The sequence below is a fragment of the Perognathus longimembris genome, chromosome 18, assembly GCF_023159225.1.
Source record: "Perognathus longimembris pacificus isolate PPM17 chromosome 18, ASM2315922v1, whole genome shotgun sequence".
NCBI lineage: Eukaryota > Metazoa > Chordata > Mammalia > Rodentia > Heteromyidae > Perognathus > Perognathus longimembris.
In genome coordinates this window covers 4,000,392-4,027,988 of record NC_063178.1, presented here as the reverse complement: position 1 = coordinate 4,027,988, position 27,597 = coordinate 4,000,392, and the positions used below count along the sequence as shown (strand labels likewise).

The following is a 27,597-nucleotide window of genomic DNA, read 5'->3' as shown; positions in this document are numbered from 1 at the left end:
GACGACTGGTTGTCCAGTGTCTTTTCGCTTCTTGGAGAAAGTCAGCGCTGTATGGATATAGAAGCTGCTCCAAGGCCTCACACGGAAAACAGGATTTTTTTTTTAATTGCTTGCGAGAAACGATGCTTTTAAGTTGACAGTGTATACACCATTTTATGTGCAGGCAATTTATTCATTTATACGAACTAAATGTATTGTGTGAAAGTGAGATTTCACAAGGTAAGGCTTCATAATTAGTCATCTATAAACACTGCAGAATAAACTGCTGAAATTTGCATTCCTGTTCTAAAGAGACTATTTAACAGACACTGATTTAGAAGAGATTACGCAGAAATATGCAGCATACCGAGTAAGACTATGTGTAAATATTCATTTGCTTAGAGCTGAGGTGCCATTCGATCTTCACTCAAGCTCAGTCATTCAAGCAAATGGCTGAGGAGCGCTAAGAGAGATGGGCGTGTCTCGTTCCGGTTGTTGTGTGCATTGTAATGAAATAAAATGAAATAAAACACAACCCAACTGGGCCCCTCCATTTGTAGGCCAGATGCCAGCATCAATTAGCTCATGGAAGGTTCTGTCTGTTAAAGAGACAGAGACCATGTGTAGGCATTACGGGAAATGGCAAGCTCTTCTGTGACAGGCTAAGTGCACTGAAAGCTGGTTCGTCATCAGTTAACAAGTACTGCAGGTCTGACCGATAAGACTAGTGTCTCCACAAGAAAACGATTTGTGAAGGAGCTATTGGTGACGGTGGCTTCTAGACGATCTGAAAACGTAATCACTTATCAGTCCGCTAGCGTGCTCATGTACATTCACTGATTTGGTTGACAGAGATGCAGGAAAGACACTAGGAAAGTTTTTTTCCTCGTTAGCTATTCAATAAGCATTCAGAAAGATAATTTTACATTAAAAAGCCGTGCATCTTTACCCCTCTGCCTTGGCATTGCTGAAGAGAGCTGGCATCACAAAGGCAAAGGACGCAATTATTTCTCACTCTGCTGTGCCCTCTCCCGTAATGACTGCAGGAAGAGCGGCGAGCGAAGTGAGGGGTTTTTTCCAAGGATTTGTATTTAAACCTTTCTTTGCCTAGCCAGGCCTGAAAAACATTAAGAAATAATGCTTTTTTTTTTCTTTTTTAGAAATACTCTTCTCTTTTTTTTAATCTAACATACAGCTTTAATCATTCCCCATATTTACTAGGCTTATAAGTAACTGTCCTTTAAAGAGGTGTATGTCTCCCCCAGACACGGGTGGCTCAGCCTGTCATCCCAGCTGTAAGGAGGCAGGAAATCTGAGGATGGCAGTTCAAAGCCAGCCTCGGCAGGAAAGTCCGTGACACTCTTATCTCCAATGAGCCACCAGGAAACCAGAATTGACGCTGAGGCTCAAAGTGGGAGAGCACTAGCCTTGACCAAAAGAGCTCGGGGACAGTGCGTAGGCCCCAAGTTCAAGTCCTGCGACTGACAAAAAAAAAAAAAAAAAGATACACATCTCAAGTCAGAAGCCCTTGGCTCACACCTGTAATCCTAGCTACACAGGATTCATTGGAAGCCAGACTGGGAAGAAAAGAAACTGTTATTTCCAATTAATCAGCAAAAGGGCAAGAAGTAGTACCATGGCTTAAGTGGTAGAGCGCTAGCTTAGGGACAGTGCTCAGGCCCTGAGTTCAAATCCCAGTACTAACACACACACACACACACACACACACACACACACACACACACACACCACATCTCTGGAAAACAGCCTAGAAATGTTGAAATTCAATAACAAATCTTCTGGGCAACGTGACTGGGATTCTTTTATTGGGAGATAATGTGGAAGTGGCCCGTCATTCAACAAGGCCTTTAGAAAGATGTTTCAAGTACTACAAAGTGTAGAATGTGTTTTTCTGCAGACAACTGCTCTCAACCTGAAAATGAGTCCGTGAAGTAAAGAAATCCACCTGCAAGGTCCAGCCAAGCTTGGGTAGAGAATGTTCATTTTGTGGACTCTCATAAAGCTGATCTTTACATGCTACTTTCCCAGCTAAGTCACAACAATCTCTACACAATTGAAACCTCATTGATTAGCGTGCATGTTCACCTCCACAGGGCCTCGTAGAATCAAGGTCAAAGTAGTTTATTCCCCAAATATCTCCAAACTTCTTCCTTCCCATATGCTAACCTGAATGACTGGAAATCACTTCCATCTTAAATTTAATCCATCTGTTCTTTATATCCAGTCAGGAATGAGCAAGATAAACTGAAATAAAGGAACTAGACAAAAAAAGAAAAAACAAAGTTTATGCCTTGATGAAAGATGGTAAATTATCCTTTGGATGTCAAGGAATTGATGTGGTCATTGCCGAGTGGCTACAAAGCAATGAGAAGCTCGTGATAATTTTTATAAGATCTTGTCACATTCAGACTCACCGAAGCTCACACCAGACAGTGTGGAGGGCTCGTAGACAATTGATTCTAAATCCTCGGCTAGAACTGTGAAGTTTAAGCCCTAAACTACAGAAGAGATTTTATCATCCTTGTATTTGGCCCCTTCATCGCTTGGGTGCTGACTTATTGCCAGTAAACACGTCTCCTTAAAATAAAGGAAAATTAACCAGATGTAGGTGACTCATGCCTGTGACCCTGGCTACTTAGGAGGCTGAAATCTGAGGATCACAGTGTAAAGCCAACTTGAGCAGGAAAGTCCATGAGACTCTTATCTCCAATTAAATACCCAAAAGCCAGATATGGAGCTGTGGTTCAAGTGGTAGAGCGCTAGATTTGAGCACAAGAACTCAGGAACCGTGATCGTGCCATGAGTTCAAGCCCCAGGACCAGCGCAAAAAAAATTTTTTTTAATTGTTGTTTTTTTTTAATTTTAAAATAAAAGTCAGTTTCCAGACTAACTCCAGCCCAACTCTACTCATAGTTTACATAGAGATAAATAGTTCCACCCAGATAATGGTATAGTAGTGAGTAAGAAGAGCCATAGCCCATAGCCCAGGCCCTGAGGTAACCTCTCACAAAATGCCTTCATTTATTCATCACGGGGCTGAGGAGCTCACAGCTCAAGGGTCTTATGGCCCATGAAAAAGGCCTGCGAGCACAGACACAGAACGCTTCTCCTTGGCTGCCCAGAAGCCCAACTGCTTAGATAGATCATTTTTGTATTGTCCACAATGATGTTATAAATAGCCAAACAACCCTTGAAAGAAACCAGTTTCCCCACCCCTGAAAAGGAAAAAAGGAAACACTTTTGCTGCACTCTTTTTGAAATTGAAGCTTCTGCAATTTCCTGATCATTAACTCATAACTGAGCATTCTATTTTAGCTGCAATCTAAATAAATGTCTCGAAGCCTTCACAGAGTTAAGAAAATCCAATACTACAGCTTAAGGCAATAAAGCTAATCTTGTCTTTATGCTAGTCTCTTAAACTATGATCCTATTTTAAATAAAAACATAACACGAAGTTTCTTGGTAAAAAGGGAAAGGAAAAGAATTGACACTAACGTCTATTGTGTGCCTAAGTGCCAGGCAAAGCGTGATGTACTTAAACTATGTGCTCTTATTTAACAAGCTGAAACACTCTTACATTTATTCTGACTATATGCATGGGTTCTGATAGTCTAGCCCATGCTTATGAAAGAAATAAAGGAGGAGGAAGGAAAGAAGGATGGGAGGGAGGGAGATGGGAGGGAGGGAGGGAGACAGAAAGGAGGGAGGGATGGAGGAGCAAACAACAGGTAGCCCAGTGTGCCTCCTCTAGGAGGGAGAAGTGATTATCATTTCCAATAAAAACATTCTAAAGACTGGAGCTAATTAGTGAGCACATGTGAACTTGGGCAAAGCCAGAGCCCTTTGAAGTACTTGTAAACTCCTAAATATGTGCACTTGGGGTCATACTCCTTTCTTACCTAGTTGACTCTGTATTTAAATTTCTAAGCCTTCTCCATCCACAGGAGGTGGTGTTGAGGTGCAGTGCATGAACTATTGGAGGAGAAAGGGGGAGGGGCATTCTAGACACCTCTGTGTGGAAACTCAAGGTCATTCACACTAAGGAAATCCAGGGTCACATGATTTAACTCGCTGTGCTAGCGTTCCATCATTATAACAGACATCTAAGATAATCGCATTTTAAAAGAGAAAAGGCGCCCAGCTCTCAAAGTTCTAGTCTATAGTCCACTGATTCTGCTTGCTTTTAGATTTGTGTCAAAGTAGCACATCACATGGCAGAAGAAAGCCAGTCACCCCATAACCAAGGTACAGAGAAAAAAACGTTCATTGGTTCCTTTGCAGTAAGAAGCTGAGGCCCTTCAATGGTATAATCCCAATGATCTAAATACTTACTCCACCTAGAACCATCTTTAAATGTTTTCACCATCCCCAAACAGTGCCAAACTGAAGAACAGGCTTAAGCACAAAGACCTGCAGGGGCCCTTACATCCCTATGACTGAGATCTCTCAGCTTCCTGCCCAGACCCTTTACCACCAAAACACAACCGAAATCTTCCAGATGATGTGAGCCAGCAGCTGACAGGGTCAGAAACGGCAGAGGAAGAACAAAGAGAAATAGCATCACGATGGGTGGCCTCCAGTCTGAAGTGCACATCTGTGTCACTGGGTCATTAGTCAAGGAAAGCTGATGTAATGAACCGACTTCATCTGAGCCACAAGTAACTCCCTCAGACAGTCAAGGAAAGAATAGGAGTTGGGCCCCAGTGGCTCACACCCATAATCCTAGTTACTTGGGAGGCTGTGATTGTTGGAATTGTGGTTCAATGCCATCTCCAACAGAAAAGTTTGAGGGACAGCTTCTCAATGAAGAACTGGACATGGTGACACAGTCATTCATTATTCCAGCTACCAGGAAGCCTATTCTAAGTGGATGAGTCAGAAGCTAGATCCTATCACAACAATAACCAGCAGAACCTGACTTGTGTAACTGTAGCCCCCCTGTACATCACCCGTATAATAACAATTTAAAAAGCATGCCCATCGTGCCTGAGGATCAGAGTTACACCCAAGAGAAAGAGAGAGAGAAAAAGGGAGGGAGGGAGGGAGGGAGGGAGGGAGGGAGGGAGGGAGGGAGGGAGGGAGGGAGGGAGAGAGGGAGGGAGGGAGGGAGGGAGAGAGGGAGGGAGGGAGGGAGGGAGGGAGGGAGGGAGGGAGGGAGGGAGGGAGGGAGGGAGGGAGGGAGGGAAAGGAAGGAAAGAAGGAAGGAAGGAAGGAAGGAAGGAAGGAAGGAAGGAAGGAAGGATGGATACAAGGAATTAGGAGTTAGCAGAGGGTCACAAATCAGAAGACGCAGAATTCACAAAGCCCAAAGGAGAGTTACCTTTTGAACTGTCTCAAATACAATCCCATATATGGCTTCTCTAAGAGTAGAGAATAAAAATAAAGAACAAAATATGAGAATTATCAAGTTGCAGACAGAGGAAATACTGCCTCTTAAAGCATTCAGCCTCTGAATTATTTATGAGCTGTGGCTTCGTCCTCTCATTATTTCTGGTTTTAGCCTCAGTGTGATCTTCTTCTGCTCATTGATCAGATCAGGTGTTTCATATTTGCTCCTTTGATATAAAAGAATAAGTTGCTAATGGGACAAAGAGCATGCTCAGCACAATACAAACAGAGAGATAAATAGGTTGTTTTCAATCTATTCATTGTGAAGAGTTGGTTGTCATTCTCCATCTTTCGTGGAGGTAGGATAAAGGTATTAAATAGTTTTCCTAAGTGTGAAATTATCATATTTATATCCAGTGAAACCCTTCACAATACTGGTGTTTGGGGAAATTACCTAAACATCTTTTCAGAAGTGAGTCTGGTCACCTGACAGCTGTTCGTGTACACCGTACGCTATGGTGAAGTTCCGCCAGTGAGGAACTGAAGTCGTCGATTAGCAACGTCTCCCACAACTCTTTTCACTGGACTCCCTTTCAGTGCATCTTCCATAGCCAACAGGGTGGACAGTGGCCGCAGGCTCCGTTCAGGCTCTGGATGTCTTCAGGGTCTGCCATCTAGCTTTTCCTTTATTCCATCTCACGGGTGCTGCAAGACGCGGCCCCCTTCGTGGCAGGAAAGGGGTGCTTCCGCCAGACTCCTGCAGCTCTGCCTGCATGGGGGCGTACGATAAAGAATATTGTTTCTTAGTCTCTGTGACAGAACCAGGTGAGAGAGGAGCAATGGGAGCCAGGTGTTTAAAAAACAAACCGATAATACCAGCACCCATAGCCCCTGTTTGCGTCTCACGGAGCCTCGAAATCCGCTCGTTATTGAGTTATAATAGTGAGCACGAACACTCAGTTATTCACTATGACGGAGGAAATGTTGAAAGGCCTGTGGCATCAGAAAATACCACTGAGTCCACTCGTGCCCCAGAGTAGGTAAAGAAGAAGGTAGATCTGGAAAAGCGATGTGAATTGGGAAGGGGAAGCATCAGATGTGTTCCTGTTGCCGTGTGAAGTCAACACTGGTTGGCTAAGGGCTGACACGTGGTCTCTGTTTGCCTGCCTGAACGCTGCCTGTGTGAGATTCTACCTCACCTGTCCTCTGATGGAGGCTTAGCATGATCACCCACGCACGCGCATACATGCGCCGGCATGCACACACGTGTGTAAAGCACTTCGGGGAGGATGAGACGAGCTCTGACGAGGATTGGGCACTTCTTGCATTGCTGTCCTTCAAATGAACTCTACCAACATCTCTGCCCGCAGACACTGACCACGGGCTGACCACGGGCTGACCACGGGCTAGTAACATTGGGAGCTTTCATGATGATGCCTGAAGAATTGTAGACTAGATTTTTATTTAACTGAAATAATTCTTTTTATTTAATCATTCGCGTAACTCAGTGAAGGTGACTATTTCCCACATAGTCGATCAGCATTTGTGTTCTTTCTCTGAACTGATTTACTTAGCCTTTTCCTCGTAGCCTAGCAAGGCTTCTTTTTTTATATATATAAACTGAAATCTTTTCTAGCTTTCCTAATTGTCTTTTTCCTGCCTTTAAGGTGCTTTTCCATGCAGAAATATTTTTCACCTTGAAATGAACATGCTCGAAAACAACCTGGATAAAAATTGTGATAATTGCAATTATAATTTATCATAATCAGAGAGTCCCCTTACCAAGCTTATAGAGATCATCCCTTGTTTTCTAACTCATCTACGTCTTTTTTTAATCAGTTCATGGTCTACATTAGATGAACTCTCGGGGTACTTCCTTTGGATGTGGACAAGTGAATAACAGTAAGCATCTGCCAATTTAGTATGATTCGGAGTACTTTCCCTGACCTAAAAAATCCTCTGCTCGGGCGGGGATATGGCCTAGTGGCAAGAGTGCTTGCCTCGTATACATGAGGCCCTGGGTTCAATTCCCCAGCACCACATATACAGAAAACGGCCAGAAGTGGCGCTGTGGCTCAGGTGGCAGAGTGCTAGCCTTGAGCAAGAAGAAGCCAGGGACAGTGCTCAGGCCCTGAGTCCAAGCCCCAGGACTGGCAAAAAAAAAAAAAAAAAAAATCCTCTGCTCCCTTCATTCAACTTCCTCCAGCCACTCCAACAACCACTGGCTTTCACTTGGGGTATCCTTTTTCACTCTGTTTTTTTTCAGTACTGAGGGTTTTGAACTCAGGACCTTGCACTTGCTAGGGAGATGGACTCTATCACTTGCTGGTGGGTGGGGGGTTTAGTGTTTTCTTCAGATGGGTTTTTGCTTTTTTTCCCCCGGTGCTGGCCCCAGACAGCAACCCTTCTATTACACCTTCCACTGGGATCGCAGGTACGTGTCCCCACGCCCAGCTGGGCGACGGGGCTGGGGATCTTGCCAGTGTTTTGCCGGGGATGGGCCTTCCATCATGATCCTACTGAGCTCTGCTCTGTGACTGAGGTTACAGTTGCGGGCCAGCACTCACGGCCTCCGCGTCCTTGGAATCCGATCGGACTGACCTCTCCCACTTAGCAATACGCAGTTCCTCCTACGTGCTTCCATGGTTTCCCAGCTCATTTCTCCTTAGTGCCGAACAACATCCCATTGTCTGGATAAAGCACAGGTAATCTATCCACCCGCCTAGGAAAGACGCTCAGCAGCTTCCAAGTCCCGGTGGATGGAGCACCGGTGAGCTCTCACGGAAGTCCTTCAGCTCTTCGCATCTAGATTGTGATCTGTTTGGCATTTCTCCTGATGGTGGGGTGTGTGTGCCAGTCCTGGGGCTTGAACTCAGAGCCTGGGCACTGTCCCTGGCTTCTTTTTGCTCAAGGCTAGCACTCTACCTCTTGAGCCACAGCGCCACCTCTGTCTTTTTTCTGTGTATGTGGTGCTGAGGAATCGAACCCAGGGCTTCCCGCATGCTAGGCAAGCACTCTACCACTAGGCCACATTCCCAGCCCCAAGAAACTATGTCTAAGCTATCTCCTTGGTGACAAGGGGGTCTTCCCTGTGGTTGACTGGAGGGTTTGTGACCTTTAACCCGTACTGATTCGTGCCAGTGTGGGGGTGGAAGTCCAGCTTTCTACCTGCACCAGCCCCAGGGCGACGCGTTGGCTGAGCCTTTGGAACGTGCGTAGCATCTCCCAGGGTTTGCTTCCCCGCGTTGGATGTCTCTAGATTTTCCTGTAGAGCCAGCTTCCCTCATTCAAAAAGTAAACAAACTGCACTTTTTAACAATGTTTTTATTTGTTGCAGGGGTGATGGACAGAGGGGTTACAGTTGTATAAGTCAGATGAAGAGTATACTTCTGTTTGGGCAATGTCACCGCTTCCCCAGCTCTCTCCCAGTTCCAGCCGCACTTTTGAGCCAGGTGCCTTAGGCTACTTGCTGCTTCTACTGGAATCCCATTAGCTTTATCAATCAGTCTGGGGAAGGCTCACCGCGTGAAAGCCTCCCGTTGGAGAATGTAGTGTGTCTTTCCGTCTGGCTCAAATACCGTGGGTGTCCTTCAGTGGGGTTTTCAAGTTTTATCTGTACAGCTCTTGCTCATTGCTTGTCAAACGTATTCCTGTTACCTTGTTTGTTGTTATAAATGGAGCTGCCTTTCCTTTATGGTTTCTCTCTGGGTGCTGTGTGTATATGAAACTATTGATTTCTGTATATTAACTTTGTTCTCTATCACCTTATTGAACTCACTTATTGTTTCTAGCAGTATTTCAACCAGACTCTCCTGAGGCCTCCGGTACAGAATCATAGCTCGTGCAGACACTGATGGTGTTACACGCTCCCTTCCAATTAGGATTCCACTCATTCTTTCTCTTGTTGGAGAAGAGCTTCTGCAGATGTTAAATAGTGCAGTTACAGTGGGCATCCAGGCCATTTTCTGTGTGTGGTAAAAACTGGGGGGGGGAGGGGGGATGCAGAGAGAGTCACATTGGGGGATAAAAATCCCTCTATTCTACCTTATTGTGGTTTTATCTAAAGTCATGATGGTTGGATTATATCCAATGCCTTATCAGTGTCTGTGACTGTGATTATATTTTTTGCATTGCACTTTTAATATAATCTCTTTTCACATTTCTGGCTTAAATCAGCCTTGTAGGAATATGCTGTACCATTGTTTTTTCCTAGGCTGAATGACAGATGGCATTTTATTTTGAAATTTTTTTTAATCTTCCCAACTATGGGCCCTCAGTATTTCTCTTTCTTGTGTGGTCTTAGCTGGTGGATGGTTTCAATAATATGGGCATTTCGTAGCGACAACTTGAAGGCTTCCCTTCATTTTTTGTGCACCAAAACCCTGCAAATAGACTTGAAATCACCCGCTATTGGAAAGTCAGTGTGTTCTACGAAAGTAACCGGGACTGGTGTTTTGGTGGAGGGAGGAGCTCCTCGATCATTTTTTTCCCCTGTTTATTTTATACACATTGCGACGTTCACATTTCCTACCGCTGCTTCTCGTGCTATTCCACGGCATGCTAGTTTTACTTCCATATTGGCTTTCTGCGATTTTATGAGAAAAGAAATGACCAATAACTCTGACTTGAGTGGGGCTTTGTATACACAGCTGCATCTTGCAGGCTATGCCAGTGTTATTTGAAGGCTACTAACATACTGGCATCGGTGTCGGCGCTACAGCTAGGCCCCTTCCTGGCCCTGCCACCTTTTTCAGTTTGTCCCAGTGCCAAATGGAGACATGTTGTCGCTGCCTGAGAATGACCTTGACCCACAGGCGTCAGAACACCCAGGGGGGAAAAGGTCCACAACAAATGCCTGACACCAAGTACAAAATCTCAGTCCCCTTGCCTTGAAGTGGGGGCAGCCTGGTAGCGAGCTCCGTATTCTAGAGTTGGCTATCCAGCTAGCTTTAGCCTAGACTTTAATGACACCTGCTCCCCACCTAGCTTCTTTCCCTACTATGTCCCGTATTCCCAAAACTCTAGCTAGACCACCGCCAGGGACTCCTCAGCGCAGCCTCTGCCTCCCGGCCCCATCACACTCAGGCCCCCCTGAGGCCCCCCTGAGGCCCCCCTGAGGCCCCTTTCCAATGGCCGCTCACTCACAGGGCCCAAGATCCAAGGGCCTCCTCGTGGGGGACAGAAGCACCCCAAGGAAAATGGGATGCGTTTCTGGGCAGTCGCGGGTCTGCCTCTGCCCGTTTTGACCACCCCCCACCTCACAAGACCGTAGCAAGAGTCGTTTTTATTTTGACACGGGAAGAGGGGCCCTTGTCGTAACTTCACACCCGGCAGGAAGGTCACGAAACGAATGGTCTGCTCATTGTCTACCTAAATGCTAGTTAATGAAGTTTTTGCTCCTACACCTTTCCCACCCCACCCCCGCTTCTGTTTCTCAATCACTGTAGAGCTCCCTGCTCCAACTCATAAAATTTTTAATGTCACCAAGTCACCCTCCGTGAGCTTTTGAGAGGAGAAACAATGACAAAAACGTCTGTCTGCTCCTCTCCTTCGAATTAAGATGGTCAGCCTTGAATTTGGCTGTTTGTGATGGGATTTTTTTTTTTTTTACTGTTTTCATTTCTGCTAGGTTTTTGCTATATTCTTAGGCATACTGTTGGACTTTGCCACCATCCTCTATTTTATTAATTTCCCAGTCGTACTGATTCACCCCCTCGTGATTCCTCAGATATAAGATCTGACACGGTCAAGGTAGAATTCAGGGCACTCTTAGATCCGAACCTGGAGAAATCGGTGACAGTCTCCACACGACGGCTGCCAGTCCAGGGTGAGGCACAAAAGCCACACCGGGAGCCACGGGGGAGACGCTACCAGAGGGTCAACCATCGCCTCCCCCAATCCCAGGACGCGGCCTCCTCTCTGCGTCCGTCAGCCGGTGCCGCAACGCCCTGTCCTGGACGGAGAGTCTGGGCTGCTCTGACCGCTCTCTGTGCCCCCTAGGTCTGGACACCAGGCAGGCGCAGGTGATCGTGCTGTCCTCGGGCACCAAGTGCATCAACGGGGAGCACATCAGCGACCAGGGGCTGGTGGTCAACGACTGCCATGCGGAGATCCTGGCCAGGAGAGCGTTTCTCCACTTCCTGTACGCACAGCTGGAGCTGCACCTCAGGTAACGGGGGCCCCTGGCGCGGGCTGGGGGGGGGCCCCTCCCCCCCCCCGAGCTCGCGGCTCCTGGGTAAGGGTTTGTGGATGCAACGCGACAGTGTGAGCCACCAGGGATCAGAAAAGGGGGTCGCGCAGCCAGACAAACGCGTGCTCTCCCCTTTATCCGGGCGGGTTTCCTGTACCCAGCGGTGGATGGCTATGCACCGCAAAGCCTGGGTGTGTTTATGGGGGCAGCACGAGGTTGAAATGCCAGGTGTCGTCCTCATTATTAAAGCCTCCCTCCAGGAAACACCTTGACTGCCTAGGTGTTGCCTGCGGGCGTGTGTGTGTGCACACGCACGTGTGCAAGTGCGCACACACACATACACCTTCACCCAGATACGTGGGTCAGCTGCTTACTTCCTGTGCCTAAGAAGTGTTGAGTGCAGGTGACAGGCTCTGTGTCCCCTGCCTCTGCCCCAGGCAGGGAGCAGCTCTTGCAGACCGCTCGGACGGTGGCCCTCAGTGTCTTCAGCCTTTGTCCCGGCGGGCGGGAGAGGCCCCCCCAGTTCCCCCCACACCCTCACATTTCACGCAGGGCCCGGTCCTGGGGCTAAGCCCACGGCACGCTGTGCGATGCAGCTGTTCCCGGCTCCTCCTCGGGCCATGGCGCTCCCGCGGTGACCTCTCTGGTGCGCTCACGGCGGGGGGGGGGGGGGGGCGGGGGAGGCAGGCTGTCTTCGGGGCTGACACCCCTCGCTGACCGATGAACCGCCAGCAGAAAGGCAGGCAGATTGGCGCGCGTGGTGCCGTCTGAGATGCAGCGCTGCGCCAAGCTCTTTAGTCAGGACAGTAGGAGGCCTGCCGGCCTCCGCCAGAGCACATCCTTCCCGGAGTCTTCCAGCTGTCCCTTCCTCCAACCCACTCACAATGGGACCTCGGGGGGCACTTTAGCCAGTGACTCGTTCAGTCCCATTAGTTTGTGCAAGGAAGAAAGGCCCCGACTGGAATAAAGCAATACCTTGGCGCACTCACTTGGTTTGGATCTGAGCCCGAGTGGCACCCAGCAGCCTGGTGCACTGCCACCTCGGTGCCAGGAGGCCTGCTGGGGGCGGAAGGGCAGGGGACAGACTTGGAAACCTCTCCAAATGCAGAGAAGGCTTCCTCTTCCCTCTCCAACTGCTCCACTGGAAAGATTTCCAAGTCTGCCTTTCGCCTCCTGTTGATGTCGTCGAAGGCGGCGGGCCCAGCGTTCTGCCAGGCGCTGGCAGCGTGCCGCCAGCTAAGAGGGATTCAAACACGAGCTACCCCAGCCCTGCCAGTCACGCCTCTCCCCCTGCCGGGGCTCGGGAGGTGGCTCTAAAGCCACTCCAGGGGGGAGGGGAGGGGGTGGCCGCTGAGAGAAGGAAGGGAGGTGGCAGCAAAGGAAGTTTTCCTGGAGGGGGAATGGCTGCCCCGCTGCCTGTGAGAGCTCAGACTCAGCAACACGGAATCCATCACCAGTGAGGCAGAACGTGGAGAAACAGCCAGGCCGGCACCAAGTGGACTGCTGAAACCTAGAGAAAGAACAATGCTTGCTGGGAGGGAGGGCGTCTCCCCACGTCCAGGAGGGGGCCCCCACCCAGAGAGGAGTTACAAAGCTCCGGAGGAGGCTTTCCTAGAACAAAAGGCCCATAGCCCTTCCGCGATTCCCAGGCTTTTGGAATTCTTGTTTTTGTTTATTCCTTTGGGTGTTTGTTTTTTCTTTTCGAGTCTGCTCTGGTTGGAGGCAGAAGGAACACAGGTTCCCACTGTACCCACTTTTCATCTCTTTTCTCTTTCACACACACACACACACACACACACACACACACACGGAAACACCAAGGCCTGTCCAGTGCATAGTGCACAGTGACACCCCCATGAGAAGCTTTCATGAACCCACGGGGACTGTGGCATTGTAAGCGGTAGCTGCCAGCTTTGCAAAAGGCAAACAAACACGAAACGCGAGTGTACGAGGGAGCCAGGGGGTGCGGTGAGAAGGTGAGAAGGAATGGTGGTCATGGTGATTCCCTCTGGCTGCCTTTGCGTTCAGCCTGCCCCTCCCCAAGTGTGTCCTGCAAACACGATAATCGCCATGTAAAGAAGGAGAGCACGGGGCATCGGCGGGACACAACAGCATGGGCCCCGTTGGCATGTCCTCCCGCCTGGAGAGTACGAAATGACCCCTCTGGTGTTCGTGTTCCCAGCAAGCGGCGCGAGGACTCGGAACGGTCGATCTTCGTGCGCTTGAAGGAAGGAGGCTACCGGCTGCGCGAGAACATCCTCTTCCACCTCTACGTGAGCACGTCCCCCTGTGGAGACGCCAGACTCAACTCCCCCTACGAGATCACCACTGACCGTAAGACACCTTTGCCTTTCCTAAACAGGCCAGCTCGCGTCGCCCCCGTAGCTAGACACTGTCCCAGGCTGACTTCGCCCAGGGGCATTGTAGCTGCAATTAACTAAATCATCCTATCTCCAGAATCCTAGCCCAAAATGCCCAGATCATGAGCTGAAAATTTATTTTGAAAGAAGCAATTTGAGGTCTAAAATTAGCTATTTAATTTGCCATTGTCTTAATAGGTCACAGAGTCCCTATTATCCCAGGCTGAGAAATGGAATAACCAAAAAAAAAAAAAAAAAGGGAAATGAGCATGATATAGGATGGATGCAAATTCCAACTGGCTCTGTGGAGAAAGCCAGGAGCAAATGAGGCCCTGCAAAAGTAAGACCCGGGTGAACCACCGAGTCCCATAGCCAGGACCTGCTAGCGAAGCAGGGACAGGAAATAGTCACGGATGCAACGTTTCTCCCTGTCACCCCCATCGTGACTGGTGACACTCGGTCCCAGGGCTGAAGGGCAAGAGTGAGGTTCTCCTTTCTGTGCTATTGATGGACTCAAGGTCTCCTTGCTTTAACGCTGTGAAGAAGTTCTGTTACTGTGACGGCATGCATACATATTACACAAATATATATATATATATATGTATGTATGTATGTATGTATGTATAAACATACAACACACCTACACACTCCCATACCTAGTTCCGTGCTTCTCCTGAAAGCAGGCCTAGGGAAACCCTACAGTGTAATGACACATGTGCTCATCTATCTCGTCCATCTGGATTTAATCACAGTGAACATTTTGTGGGTTTATTCCAACTAAAAAATTTTTGGCGTATTTTAGGCAAAAAAAAAAAAAAACAGGTAATATGCTGAAGAATCTGGCCCTACTAAAGACACTGAAATACTGACAAGTAAATTCTGGATGCAGGGGAAATCTCCAGTAGAAAGTGTGGACAATGTCCGGTTGTTAAAGATCGGCTTTGATGTCCCTGACTTTCCTAAAATGGGAGGCGACTCTTGTGTTCTAACTATCAAAGGCGAAGGAAACGAATGAACATTTAGAGAGTACCTGCTGTATTCCAGGCTTATGATGAAGGATTCCACCAAAGATTTTAAAAATATATTGAGGCGGGGAAGGAAAATAGTGTTTTTCAACTCTCCGTGTGTTTAGCCTGTTTCTCCAACCCCCGGATTGGATACAGTCCAGACTAATTATTTCTCCTTTTTGTCATCCCTCCTCCAATCCCATCTCTTTCCCCGCAGGATGGTGGCCGGTTAGGATTCTCCGTATCGCAGTTTTCAGGGGGTATTTTCACATGAGAGAAAAACAAGTGGAATGGAGAGTGAGGAAGGGAGCTTACCAACTGCCGGAGAAGGCTGGGGTAGCCTGACGTTGAGAGAAGGAGGCGCCTCCCTTCCCTACTGGGAAGCTTCCAGAAAGAGAAGGAGACGTCCCCACGTACCTGATTCTGTTTCCCCCACACAAGTCCACCACACTGGGTCATCGTGGTACCAACTTGCCCTGTAAAACCGTAACATTTTGACCCATTCCCCAACCCAGAGCTCAGGGGCAGTTGCCTTTCCATTTCCTCTGGGATCGTTTGGCATCGCGAAGACCTCACTGGAAGCCTGCGGGCGGAGGGAGGGAAAAGCTTGCGAGCCACTTGGGGCGAGCCCTAATTCCACCCCCCCTTCCTTGTCCCTGGCTCCCCAGCAGGAGTGAGAAAAGGGCTGAGCGAGGGCTGTGAGGGACTCCAGCCATGAACTTCTCCCCGTCTCCCCGGGACGGTTCTGGCTCATTGGCTTCTCGTGTCTCTGTACATCAAGCACCAACTGTGGCCTCTCCAGCCTTCGGTTCCAACTTGCAATGCCGGTGGCTCAGGAAAACAAACAAATACATTCTCAGAGGACCCCCTGAAGGGGACTTGCACACACAGATGTCTTTTATTTCACGGTGCTTTTTTTTTTAAGTAGCAGGTGCTAGTAGGAGTAGAAGGAGAGAGAGGGAGGGGGAGAGAGAGAGAGAGAGAGAGAGAGAGAGAGAGAGAGAGAGAGAGAGAGAGGAAGGAAGGAAAGAAAGAAAGAAAGAAAGAAAGAAAGAAAGAAAGAAAGAAAGAAAGAAAGAAAGAAAAGGAAAGGAGGCAGGAGGGAGGGAGAGAAGAGAGAGAAAGAAAAAGAGAAAGAAAGAGCATTCCCTTCATATTTTTGTGACCGAATTGCCAGTCAGAAAGAAATGAGATGCTACTGCCCGGGTTATTCCTCTAAATTTGTGCCTCCTGACTCTTCCCCCCTTTTTAAAATAATGAAAGAAAAACACGAGGCATAATTTTAAAAAAATTGTCTACGGTTTTGAATGATTATCAGGGCATAACCAGATGATCCAGGGATAAACGGAGCCTGCCTGGAAATTTCTAGGAGCATCTAGAATTCTCCGTCAGGTGCAAAGAATAGCAGCCTCCCCTCAAGAGACCTCACAGGGCGGAAGGTTGGTGGGTCTCCTGAGCACTGTGAGTCAAAATCTACTGGGCAATCCCAACTCCCGGAGACCAAATCCAGGGGCTGGGAGTCCAAGCGACAGCAAGCCTCACTTCTCTAGGAAGCTGTGGCCGAAGAAATTCTCTATGTCACCGTTTTCTTTTATTTCTACCCTGTCAGAAAGCCTCCCTCTCTGGAGGAGATAGAACTGGCCAGTTGGCCAGGCCATCTTGCCCGCGATGTTTTTAAAGACCGGTCACCTGCGGGGCTCGGAATGCATCCAGTTTGGATATTTTGACAAACGGAGCTGTTTGTCGAATGCAGGTCCCTGCTAGGCTTCCTTTTGCTAAGATTCTGTTGCTTTGGGGTGGTGAAGTTGGGGGGAGCCAAGCACCTCCACGTTAGCTTTGAGTCGCTGGGTATGAATGCAGGTCCACACTGGCCATTCATTTCTTGATGGAAGTCTGGAGGAGAGGAGGGTCCAGCAGAGTATCCGCAGGTCCAGATGACTTCTGTGCAGGAAACCCCAACCCTCAGTATATTGGACAGGAGGAAAGGACTCCCACTGGGACATCGCACCCACTGTGAAGGGAACGTTGCTTTGGCAACAGCCTCTGGAGACCGAGTCCCTGATTTCTCACAACCCACTGGCGCCTCTGCTCATCTCAGGTAGCTCGAAACTCCCGGACCCCTAGGCCAACCCATGCCAGGCAAGGCGGTAACAGATGCCCTCAGGGCATCTGGTCAAAACAAGACATCTATGTTGTGCGCCCAGGTCAGAGTCAGGATTCTGAGGACTGTCCTTGAAATATGAAGGGTGCCATTTTCCACCAAGGAGGAGCAGAGCTCCCTGCAGCCTCACAAAGGAGGACTCCGGCAGATCACTCCCGAGGCAGATAAAACTGAGCCTATTCTGGACCCATCCTAAGTTTAACAGGCTGATATGAGGCTGCGGAGCCCTTCAGTGTGCCTAAGCTACTTTGATCTTCCTCCCAAACCACCAATGACCTCACCACAAATCCCTCTTTTATTGGCAGGGCTTTAAAATAACCTAGTATATTTAGTTCTCATTGTCACTTTCCAAGGACTTCACAACTAAAATTCTCCGATCTAGCTTCCACAAGAAGCCATGAAAAAATAGCAGGGTTATATCATATACTGAGCTACCAATTCATGGTAAATGCCTCATACACTCATTGGAAGGCAGCTCGGTTCATTACATAAATGAGCAGCTCAGGAAACAGAGCCCAAATCCCATAGGAAGTGAGGGGATCAAAAACAGAATCCTGTATCCCTCTCTGCAGATTTCCTAGTGAGTTACAAATGCATTTAGCATATGGCACTTTTCAGATGTTGTAAGGTAAGATATTTTAATGGCCTCATAATTCAACCTCCTCAGTAGCATCGTCATCACATAAAGCAAAGATTACCCCCATGACCTCATGGCAAATACTGTCGATTTTATTATTACAGTAAGCTGTAGATTGCATCACAGTTGTACTTTCTGATATAGGCTACATAGAGGCAATTGGAAACCATAGTTTAGCTAATGTTTCAAGATATTTTCTTCCTTTTTCCAACCTTTGTGGGTTGTTTTTTGTTTTCCAATTTTGACTCTGCTTTCTCTCTCCTTCTCTCTCTCTCTCTCATATTTATCTGGAAAGCAGTGCGTGATTGCACTGCATTGCCTTTTAGATAAATATTTAGCTCCTTCATGATAGTTCATTTATTAGTCTCTTAGCAATATCTCCTTTTGATTCTCCCCTAAAAATAAAATATTTACTTGGACAGTTTTCTGAAGCATATTACCACTCTAACGTGCATTAATATCAGTCCCAAAAAGATAAAGGTTTTGGGTTAATAATCACAATAACAAAGAGTCTGATCATTTGGATGGTCAGAATGGGACGTGTGTGTCACTGGGCCTAGGTGTACTCGTGTAGGTGTTATATTAATGTGCTTCATCTCAACCGTCTCAGGTCTACTGTAAACCCATGAGAGATCACGCAGGTTGAGTCCCCGGCAGTTGCTGGTTGGATTGCCATTTCATTTCATTCTACTTGAAGTGGCTTCTTCAAGTTGCTCCTGCCTCTCGCAATTAGCCAAGAAGGAGCCAGAGAGTCTGGGTTCTTGTGAACTTGCCGGCTCTTCAGCTCACCGTGGGGCTGAACAAGCTCCACAGGGAGTTGCTAGAGAAGCCAGCAGAGCCTTCACTCCTCCAAAAATAAAAAATAAAACTCGTGGGGAGTGTCTCACACACCTGGCTCTTGAGGCAAAAATTAATCTTATCTAAAAACGTCAGCTTGACTCCTAGAACCCATGATCCATTCGAGTCAGACCTCTCATCCTCGGCCTAAACCAAGGGTCAGAATATAGAAAGGGTTTTGCAATGTTACAGGCAACTTTGACACCTGGATGATGATATAGTAGAAGACACATTGGGAGAAGACAAGAACACCGTGATATGCGTGGAAGGATGGTGAGAGGACTCTGGAAAGAAAGGGAGAGATTCCAGGACACGTGAAGGACATAGAAAGGCCACGAGAGAAAAATAAGAGACCTACCTTAGGCTTATCATTTTGGGGTAGGAAAAGTCCCTGCCTCCTATGAGTTCTGGGTAATGAGAGACACTTGGGGAGCGCTGTGCTATGAGCTACACCAGCACCTTCACACTTTCTACCTCCTCCAACCCTCACAACCCGGCTGCCAGACACGGGTGCTAGCTACCCTTGTGTGAAGGGGAAATGGCCATGTTGTAGTGATTTCAAGTTACTCTCCCAAAGTTACACAGCGAGGAAGAGATAGATCCAGGATTAAAACGTAGGCCAGAGGGAAAGCCAAGTTCCCACTCCTGTTTCTATGTGGCATGAAAGCAAGGCATGGTTTTATGATTTTTAAATAGCTGAGAAAGTGGGGCGGGGGGAATGATAATAAAGTCATCCCTTGATACCCATAGGAAATTGGTTCCAGGACCCCCTGCAGATACCAAAATGCAAGTATGCTCAAGTCCTTTATATAAAATGATGTTATATTTGCATGTATATGACATACACAGCTCTTTATCATCTCTAGGGAACCAGTAATAGCGAGTACAATGTAAATGCTGTGTAAATAGCTGTTGCGCTACAATGTTTAGGGAAAAACCTATAAGAAAAACAATCTCTACATAGTCAGTACAAATAGAACTTTTTTTTCCCAAATACTTTTGATCCTTGCTTAGCCGAATCGGCAAAGGCAAAACTGATAAACATATATTCGCGACCCGTGAAAACTATGTGATCAGTTATATGTCTTTAGGTTCCAGTGCCCATAACTGCAGGGTCAGGGGACCGAGTCCAGCTGGTTGGCTGACCTGTCACCCAAGACTGTCCTGGTGACATGTGGTGCCAGAGAAACGGGTCTGAAATGTTCACCTTCCATCCTCCAGAGGATGCTCAGCTGACGCGGCCCAAGCACTGCTGATCTGAGACCAGATCTTAACCCTGTCACACCTGAGACCAGGGGATCTCCCCACCCCCACCCCCACCCCAGAGCCTGGGATGTGATCTGTCACATTTCCGTCCTCCCCTCCCACCTCCCAGACCCTGCATGACCCCACACACACACAGACACACCTCTCACCACCCGCCCCTTCTCTCCTAGTGAACAGCACCAAACACATCGTCAGGAAGTTCCGCGGGCACCTGCGCACCAAGATCGAGACCGGGGAGGGCACGGTGCCGGTGCGGGCCCCCAGCGCGGTGCAGACGTGGGACGGCATCCTGCTGGGAGAGCAGCTGGTCACCATGTCCTGCACGGACAAGATCGCCAGGTAAGAGCCCCTCCCTCCCCGCGACGGAGCGCAGGCTCGGCCCGCACGGCGCTCGAGTCCTCGAGGCCCCCGACTCCTGAGGCCAGGGCCTCCGTGTGTCGCTGCGGGCACTGGGGCCACAGCATCACAAGAGAGCAAGACACCCGCGACCCCGAGTAGCGGCTGCAAACCCACGCGCACCCAACTCTCGGTGGCGTGAGGGACTGGCCGAAGGCTTCCTCCCAGGCCACTGAAGCCTCACAATGAATGGCCCAAGGGACCTCCGCCTTCAGCTAGGAGACGCTTCCCCCTTGAACCCCTAAAAGATGCATCCTTTGAGGAGACACTTACACACACACACACACGCACACACGCGCACGCACACACACGCACACACACACGCCATATCCTGGCCTCGGAGTGAGGAAGCCTCTGTACACGAGGCAAGGAGACAAGGAAGAACTGACGCGCAGGGTCTCTGGTTCTCTTGCGGAGGCTCCGGAACACACCTATGGTCCTGGCTACTCAGGCGGTGGAGCTAGAAGAATCTCAGTCGGAGGCCAACCCAGGCAAAGTTCACACACGACCGTATCTACAATTCAGACTAAAAGCCAAAAGACTGGAAGTGCGACCCACATGGTTGATGACTTGCCTAGCAAACTGAGACTATCAGTTCAATCTCCCATTATTGGGAGGGAAAAAAAGAAAGGAGGAGAGGATAGCAGGAAAGAGGGAAGAAGAGAAGGAGGAAGAGGGAGAAAGGCAGGCAGGAAGGCGAGAGGAGAGAGAGATCGAGAAAGAACGAAAACCTAAAGAGTCAGAAGATCTTTTGGAAACTTTGACAAAGTTTTTAATCTGTGGTTGATAAACCACATAAAAGCAGAGCATTCTATGCAATCTCTAAGCAAGTACACACACCAAAATTCAACGGCATTGCTGCTGCTGAAACTAGTCAGGAAATGAGAAGCCTGGTTTGACAGAATGTGAAGGGAGGGACAAGAGGAGGAAAATAAAGTTGGAGGGCGTAAGAAGACCTGTGCACCATCACCTCGGGTGATAGCATGCTAAGGTGGGAAGCATCTTGAATCTTCAGGAGTCTCAGCTGGGACTGAGATTGTCGTATGTGCTCAGAACCCCAGCTGAATGGGTTTATCCATGCAAACCTCGAGGACAGGTGTCTTGGTTGCCTTTCATCTGGTAGGAGAGCACAAAGCCCAAGAGCAGAGGAGACTGAGCTCTGCTGGAAGCTCAAGCAGGTGTCCGAGGGTGTCCAAAAATCCCAGGGCGCAGCAGAGAAGCCAACATCTCCGCGCTCAGGAGGGAAGAAGACACCAATCACCAGGGTGTTGTTCTTCTCCCCCAACCTCAGGCTTCTCAGCCCCCTCTGTGGGCTTCCAGGGGCCGGGGAGGCAAAGAAACATAAACCCTCGGCATCGTGATTCCACATTCTCGTGGGAAATTACTGAGTGGCTACAGGAAGGATAGAGTGCCATTATGTCCCTGGCTTTGATTGTTCCTGGCTTGGCTGAGCGAGGAGATGGCTTAATGACAATAAATCAAAGCACCAAACTCTATATCAAAGAGAGTAGGCCCAGAGTCGTCAAATAGCTCGTCTTGCAGGAGAAAATGTATTCCCCCTTTGTAAATGTTTTCATCTATTCATAGAATAGATGCGGGGGGGGGGGCAGCGATTTTCACTCTAACAGAAATTCTCTTGATACCCTAAGATAGCATTTGAGTTTCTAAATTAACTCTCTGGCTTCCAGAGAAATGGAGTAAATTAATGCTGCAGAAATGAAATTTTGTTGTCTCTGGGATCTTAAACATCAATAGACAGTAAATTAAACAGAGGCTACAAAACCCGCATTGTATTTGTTGTTGGCAGGTCTATCGATAGTAATGTTCTAAAGTCAGGCCTGACTCTTTTTAATAACATCCCCTTGAAAAATACAAGTCTACACTGCATTCCCTCCAGGGATTTTTCAAGTAGTGTTCTACATGGAGGAAGATTCTAGGCTATTTTGTAAGGAGAAAGCAAAAGTTTAGGGAAGCTGTAGTGCCCTTGGCTGTGGTCAGTGGGAATGAGAACACTCTCTCTGCTTGCCCAGGAATTAATCCGCACATGCCAGTTGGGTTAAACCTCAGGAGTTCCATTCTATCTTTCCATTTGTTTACTTCCTTTCCCCCCCCCCCTCTTGTGGCAAGGTAAATGGACAAGCCAAAGAGGTACAATGGAGAGGAGAGAGAGATGCCTGTGAAGGTTTAAAGATGTCGCCTCAAGCCGGGCACCAGAGGCTCAGGCCTGTAATCCTGGCTACTCAGGAGGCTGAGATCTGAGGATCGCAGTTCAAAGCCAGCTCAGGCAGGGAAGGCTATGAGACTCTTCTCTCCAACTAACCCCCAGAAAACCAGAAGTGGCGCTGTGTGTCAAAATGGTAGAGCCCTGGCCTTGAGCAGAAGATCTCAGGGACAGCACCCAGGCCCTGAGTTCAAGCCCCATGACTGACAAAAATAAAAAATAATGTCACCTCACTCCCTGGTTCCATTCCCTCAAAGGTCACCTCCCCATCGTCCTGTTTCTATGATTTGCTTCCTTTTCTCCCTGTTCATTCTTTGTCTTTCTCTTATTCTCTGTCACTCCTCCTCCCTCTTTCTCTCTGTCTCTGTCTCTGTCTCTGTCTCTGTCTCTCTCTCACACACACACACACACACTCCTTTCCTCCTTCCCTCCCTCTCCTCCCTCCCTCATCTCCCTCCTTGGTTGCATATCTCCCCTCTATTGCACTCACTCTGGTGAGTTTCTGAGGCTCACAGAGAACTAGCCCCCTCCCCCTTTCTATCACCAACTGTGCCCTTGCTGCCCGCCCAGCTGCAGAAACATCTTCTTAGGGTATCTCTCTCGCTCCCCCTCCCCCCTCCTTTCCACCCCCGTCTCCCGCACTGAGATCGCAGATATGCTTTGCCTGGTCTGATTTGCTTCTGCACCTGACCTTCAAGGGGTCGTTGGTGTCACTCGATTTGCATGGTGACTGTCACAGTGAGGTGCACATGATATCACTTGATAAACAGTAGCTCGCTGGTAATGATGAGGAGGACAGGGCCACAGCGACCATGACGATGACGGAAATAAGGCTCCAGCTCTGAATGGTCCTGGCTGGGTCAGGCAAAAGCAATTGGCATTGAAACCCAACTTGTGGCACGACCGTCCTTGTGTCTCTGCCATCGTCAGACCCAAAGCACAAGGTAGGGAGGTGAACGCCGAGGAGGCGCCATGTTAGAACAGAGGCACACTTGCCATTTTTGAACGGGAACATATGTTATGCTAATGACTCACGACCATAAGCATCTGTAACATGCATTATTTGCACAAAGGCTTCACAAAGAGACCATCTGATAATGTACGTGTTCATCTGTTTTCTATCCTGTAGCAAAACAAAAATTCAACCTAGGGCTTAAATAATGTTCAAAATAAAGGACTTCAACACACAAATACAGATGAGACAGAACTCAGTGAGTTGGTGATACCCAATTGCTCCTTGGGAACACCCAAGACGTAAGAATCTCAGTCTGTCAAACAGTGAGGGGTGCACTTGACTTTGAAAACTGTACCCCGAGACATACTACATCAGAATAGCAGCATGCTGGTACCGGCTAGATCCTGATTGTTAGAATCTGATCTGATAACTGGAATTTGAAAGTCCGCTGCTAAATACATTCACTATTAAAAGTTAAATTAAGCTGGGCGCTGGTGGCTCACGCCTGTAACCCTAGCTACTCCGGAGGCTGAGACGGGAGGTTACAGTTCGAAGCCAGCCCTGGTAAGGAAGTCTGAGAGACTCTTAACTCTAATTAACCACCAGAAAACTGGACGTGGAGCTGTGGCTCAAAGTGGTAGAGCGCCAGCCTCGAGCTTTCCGTCCGCTTGCTGAGTCCCTCGTCATCAGCATCCCAGAGACGTGAGCACGCGCGTGGAGTCTTACTTAAAGAACGTGTGTGGGATTCACTCTCTGTCATCTGTTCTCAGGGGCCCTCGGTCCTCCTCGGAATTCACCCCCCTCTCCACATTCTAATCTCCTGGGGACAGGAGCCCTGTCTTAATCTACCTAATACATCCGTATCACGGTCACCATGAGCGTTGGTGGGGGAAATTCGGATGGCTTAGGAGAGGAAGGGGCCACGAGAGGCTGAGTCACGCCGGCAATGGCGGTGTGTAATTAACCCCATCTCAGCCTGTAACTTGCACCCCCCCCCCCCCCGGTGGAACTGAAGGGGAGTTTGTAACAGGTGCAAACCCTAGCCTGGGGCTCTTACTTCAGACACCCTCTGGTTATCTGAGTGATCCAGCACTACTGACACCCATGCTGAAAAGGCTTTCTAGTAGCTATGAGGAGGTCCAAGGGGACGAGGGGCTGGTTCTGACTCCTGTGTCCTTCCGTCTCCTCCCATGGACCATGGGAGACTCCCTCTATGCGGTACACGGTGGTGTGCACAGGGCCAGTGGTGGGTTAAGCTTTACTGGCTGAGCGGATGGATGCAGTTTCCCCTTTTAGCGGAATAGTTACCCTTAAGGACGTACCTGAGTTTGGTGGAGAAATTAAAATGTTACATGATTGTCAGCTTTTGGCCAAGGCTAAAAAGTTTTTTGTGCTGTCCATAGTTCTTTAGGGCTGTGATTATAATCAATAAAATCCACTGATTTTCTAAGAAAATAAGAATCTTAGCCCAAATGGTATATGGGACCTGGTCATAGACATTTAGTGATTTATATTTCTATATAAGTGGATTTCGTTCTGTTTGAGCAACATGAAAAAAAAATGTTCAGATGACTTTTTCACCCCCTATTTCATGTGGATTTTATATGTTGAGATGAAAGCAAATGAATAAAATTGTGTATTTAATGGAAGTAAGGAATGTATATTCATGAGCCAAATCTGTAATTCTCTTTGCAAATTTCCTTTAATATCAACAACAGAAACAATGAACTGGAGTTCCATTAAATGCAAAGGTGAAAATAACCAAGACAGCTACACTATTTTGCATCTCCAGAACAAAAGTAATACACAGGTATCACTTTCTTGGGTCAATAATGCTGAAATAATTATATTCCTGGGCAACAATGGGCATTCTTCTGAGTATAGGGTTTTATGAATAACGATTGGTTTCATTTCATAAAGCCAGTGGTAAAATCACTTTACAGGAAAACATGTTTCAAGGGAGCTTGGAATTCTTACCGTGATTTGTAATGAGTCCTAAAACAACACAAAGAAAATCTTTCCTATCCATCACTGAATGCATCTAAAGCATCTTTCCTCTGTCATCTGTGGACTTTATTTAGAATCCCTCTGGTGACATCAGTCTGCAGGGGACACAGAGTGCTAGCAGAAAATGTCAGTGCCTCTAACTGTGGACCGTTGAAGACCATCTCTTGTGGCGGGGGGAGGGGGGAGTCCTGTGACCTGAACTCAGGGCCTGGGCACTGTCCCTGAGCTTTTATGCTCAAGGCAAGCACGCTGCCACTTGAACCACAGCTCCACTGCTTCTTGGAGGTAACGTTCCTGTCTCGGTTGGCTCTAAGCCACGATCCTCAGATCTCAGCCTCCTGAGTAGCTAGGATGACAGACGTGAGACACCGGCGCTCCGCAATCCCAATTCCTTATTAAAGAATGAGAACTTTGTTGGAAGCAGATCCACCCCTTTGAGTTCCGGTGTCAGGTCCTCTTCACAAGATAGTACCATTTTTCTGGAAATCATTTAATCTGTTCACTTCTCTCCGTCGTAAGACAGCCACTCCACACGCGGTGAAGATTCTTGTCTACTTCCTTGCGTCTCTGTGTAATTTTCCTCACCATATGTAGCCGTCTCAGAGCCTTCGCTGAGCCATGTTCTCCTGCTCCAACGGAAACACTTTTTCCTTTCCGAAACCATGACGGCAGTACAGCTGCTCCTCAGCTGCTCGCTCACCCTTAGAAGCAAAGGCTGAGAATTGTCTTCCCCTGACAGGAATCTTTCCTCCTTCAGCCATTTGTCCGTTTCCATCTTGTCTCCCTGATACATGGCAAGTCCACCCTGGGTTCTCAGAATAGGTTCTCGGCACCTGAGGGGCTTGGCAGGTGCATACTGATCAGAGGGTTGTGTGACCACTTAGAGATATAAAGGGATCTTGAAAACATGGCAGGCTCTTCCAGTCCCCAGACTCGCCCCAAAGCAATGGATGGAATGCAGCTGCATGCCTTGTCCGTTCTGTCTGCATGTCTGTCTGATCTGAACGAGAAAGGTTCTCCAACACAAAAAGACGGAGCATTCCCCCGCCCCGCAAGGGAGCCCCGGGGATCCTTGAGAAGGAGCCGTGTGAGCTGACCGTGGATGCTGATTAGAACGGGAAGAGGAGAGGATGTAAGAGAACTGTGTTAGAGTTCCGGCTAGGGACAGCTCATCGCACCTGCCCTACCAGAGTAAGAGCCAAAGGACGGGCTGAGAAGGTTGCCAAGGCTTCCTAGCTCCTCCTCTCTGGGGATAATTCAGACAAAAGCAAGCGTCACAGAGCTGGGAGGAGAGAGCATTCCACAGCCAGGAATGGTAGCGGGCACACGGTCAGTCTCAACTGGTCCCGACGTGGAATAAAGGGATCGATCACAGCAAAACAAATGGCCTAGGCTACCTTCCCTCAGACATGCTCTGTTGTGACTCGAACACGGCCTATTAAACTCTCACCAACACCCAAATGCCACCGTCTCCCCAAAAGAATGAGGAGAACCAGAGTAGTAGGGTTTTTATTTTCCTTTCGCCTCTAAGAAGCAAAAGTTGATCGGCATATAAAAATCCAAATCTCCTGGAACTAATGCTCTTTTAGATATGGTTTCTAATTTTAAGCACCTGTGCCTGATTATTGATCACAATGTGGCTCTAAATGAACAGATTAAAACGTTCTCCATAAAAATGAACGGCTAAAAGAAAGAGAAAGAAGAGAAACCATGATAGCTGCTCTCTGGAGAAGGAAGGGCTGCCTGGTTCCTAGCCTGAAGTGCTCACTCCTGGCACTCGGAGACCAACAGCTCTGGGTGCGCTCAAGGTGAGGCTCCGGGGAGAACTCTGACACCCTTCCTTTTTACTAGTAGGCCCCTTGCCTTTAAAGCATTATTATCTCCACAGAAGTCAAATGTGTTTTGTTTTGTTTTTCTCCCCCAGAAATGTAGGACCTTCTGAAACAACTGTCCCTCGTAAACATTCCATCTCAAATGTTTTTATACATTGGCTTTTAACAACAACAACAAAAAAAAAAACAACTTTTCCATCCCGTTTTTTCACATTCACCTCAAGGTGACTCTGATGACAGCTTTTAAGCCACCGTGGTACCATCCCTCAGGATGAATGTAGGAAGTGATCATGTTGATGGCACTTCCCAAATAGAAAAGCAGTAACAATACATCAAGGACAGTCGTGGAGTGGACAGAGGTGACCAGATCATTCCCACGGGAGACACAGCTGGACGTCCA

At 48.1% G+C, this 27,597-nt stretch overlaps 1 protein-coding gene across 1 annotated transcript in view; it reads left to right on the top strand.

Annotated features, from left to right (window-relative positions):
* Adarb2 (adenosine deaminase RNA specific B2 (inactive)) overlaps positions 1 to 27,597 on the top strand; it is a 128,236-nt gene that overhangs the window by 86,282 nt on the left and 14,357 nt on the right. Inside the window, exons 11-13 of the mRNA XM_048368003.1 lie at positions 11,329 to 11,497; positions 13,701 to 13,852; positions 19,957 to 20,125. Coding sequence (XP_048223960.1) covers positions 11,329 to 11,497; positions 13,701 to 13,852; positions 19,957 to 20,125 — 490 coding nt within the window. The remainder of the gene's footprint in view (positions 1 to 11,328; positions 11,498 to 13,700; positions 13,853 to 19,956; positions 20,126 to 27,597) is intronic.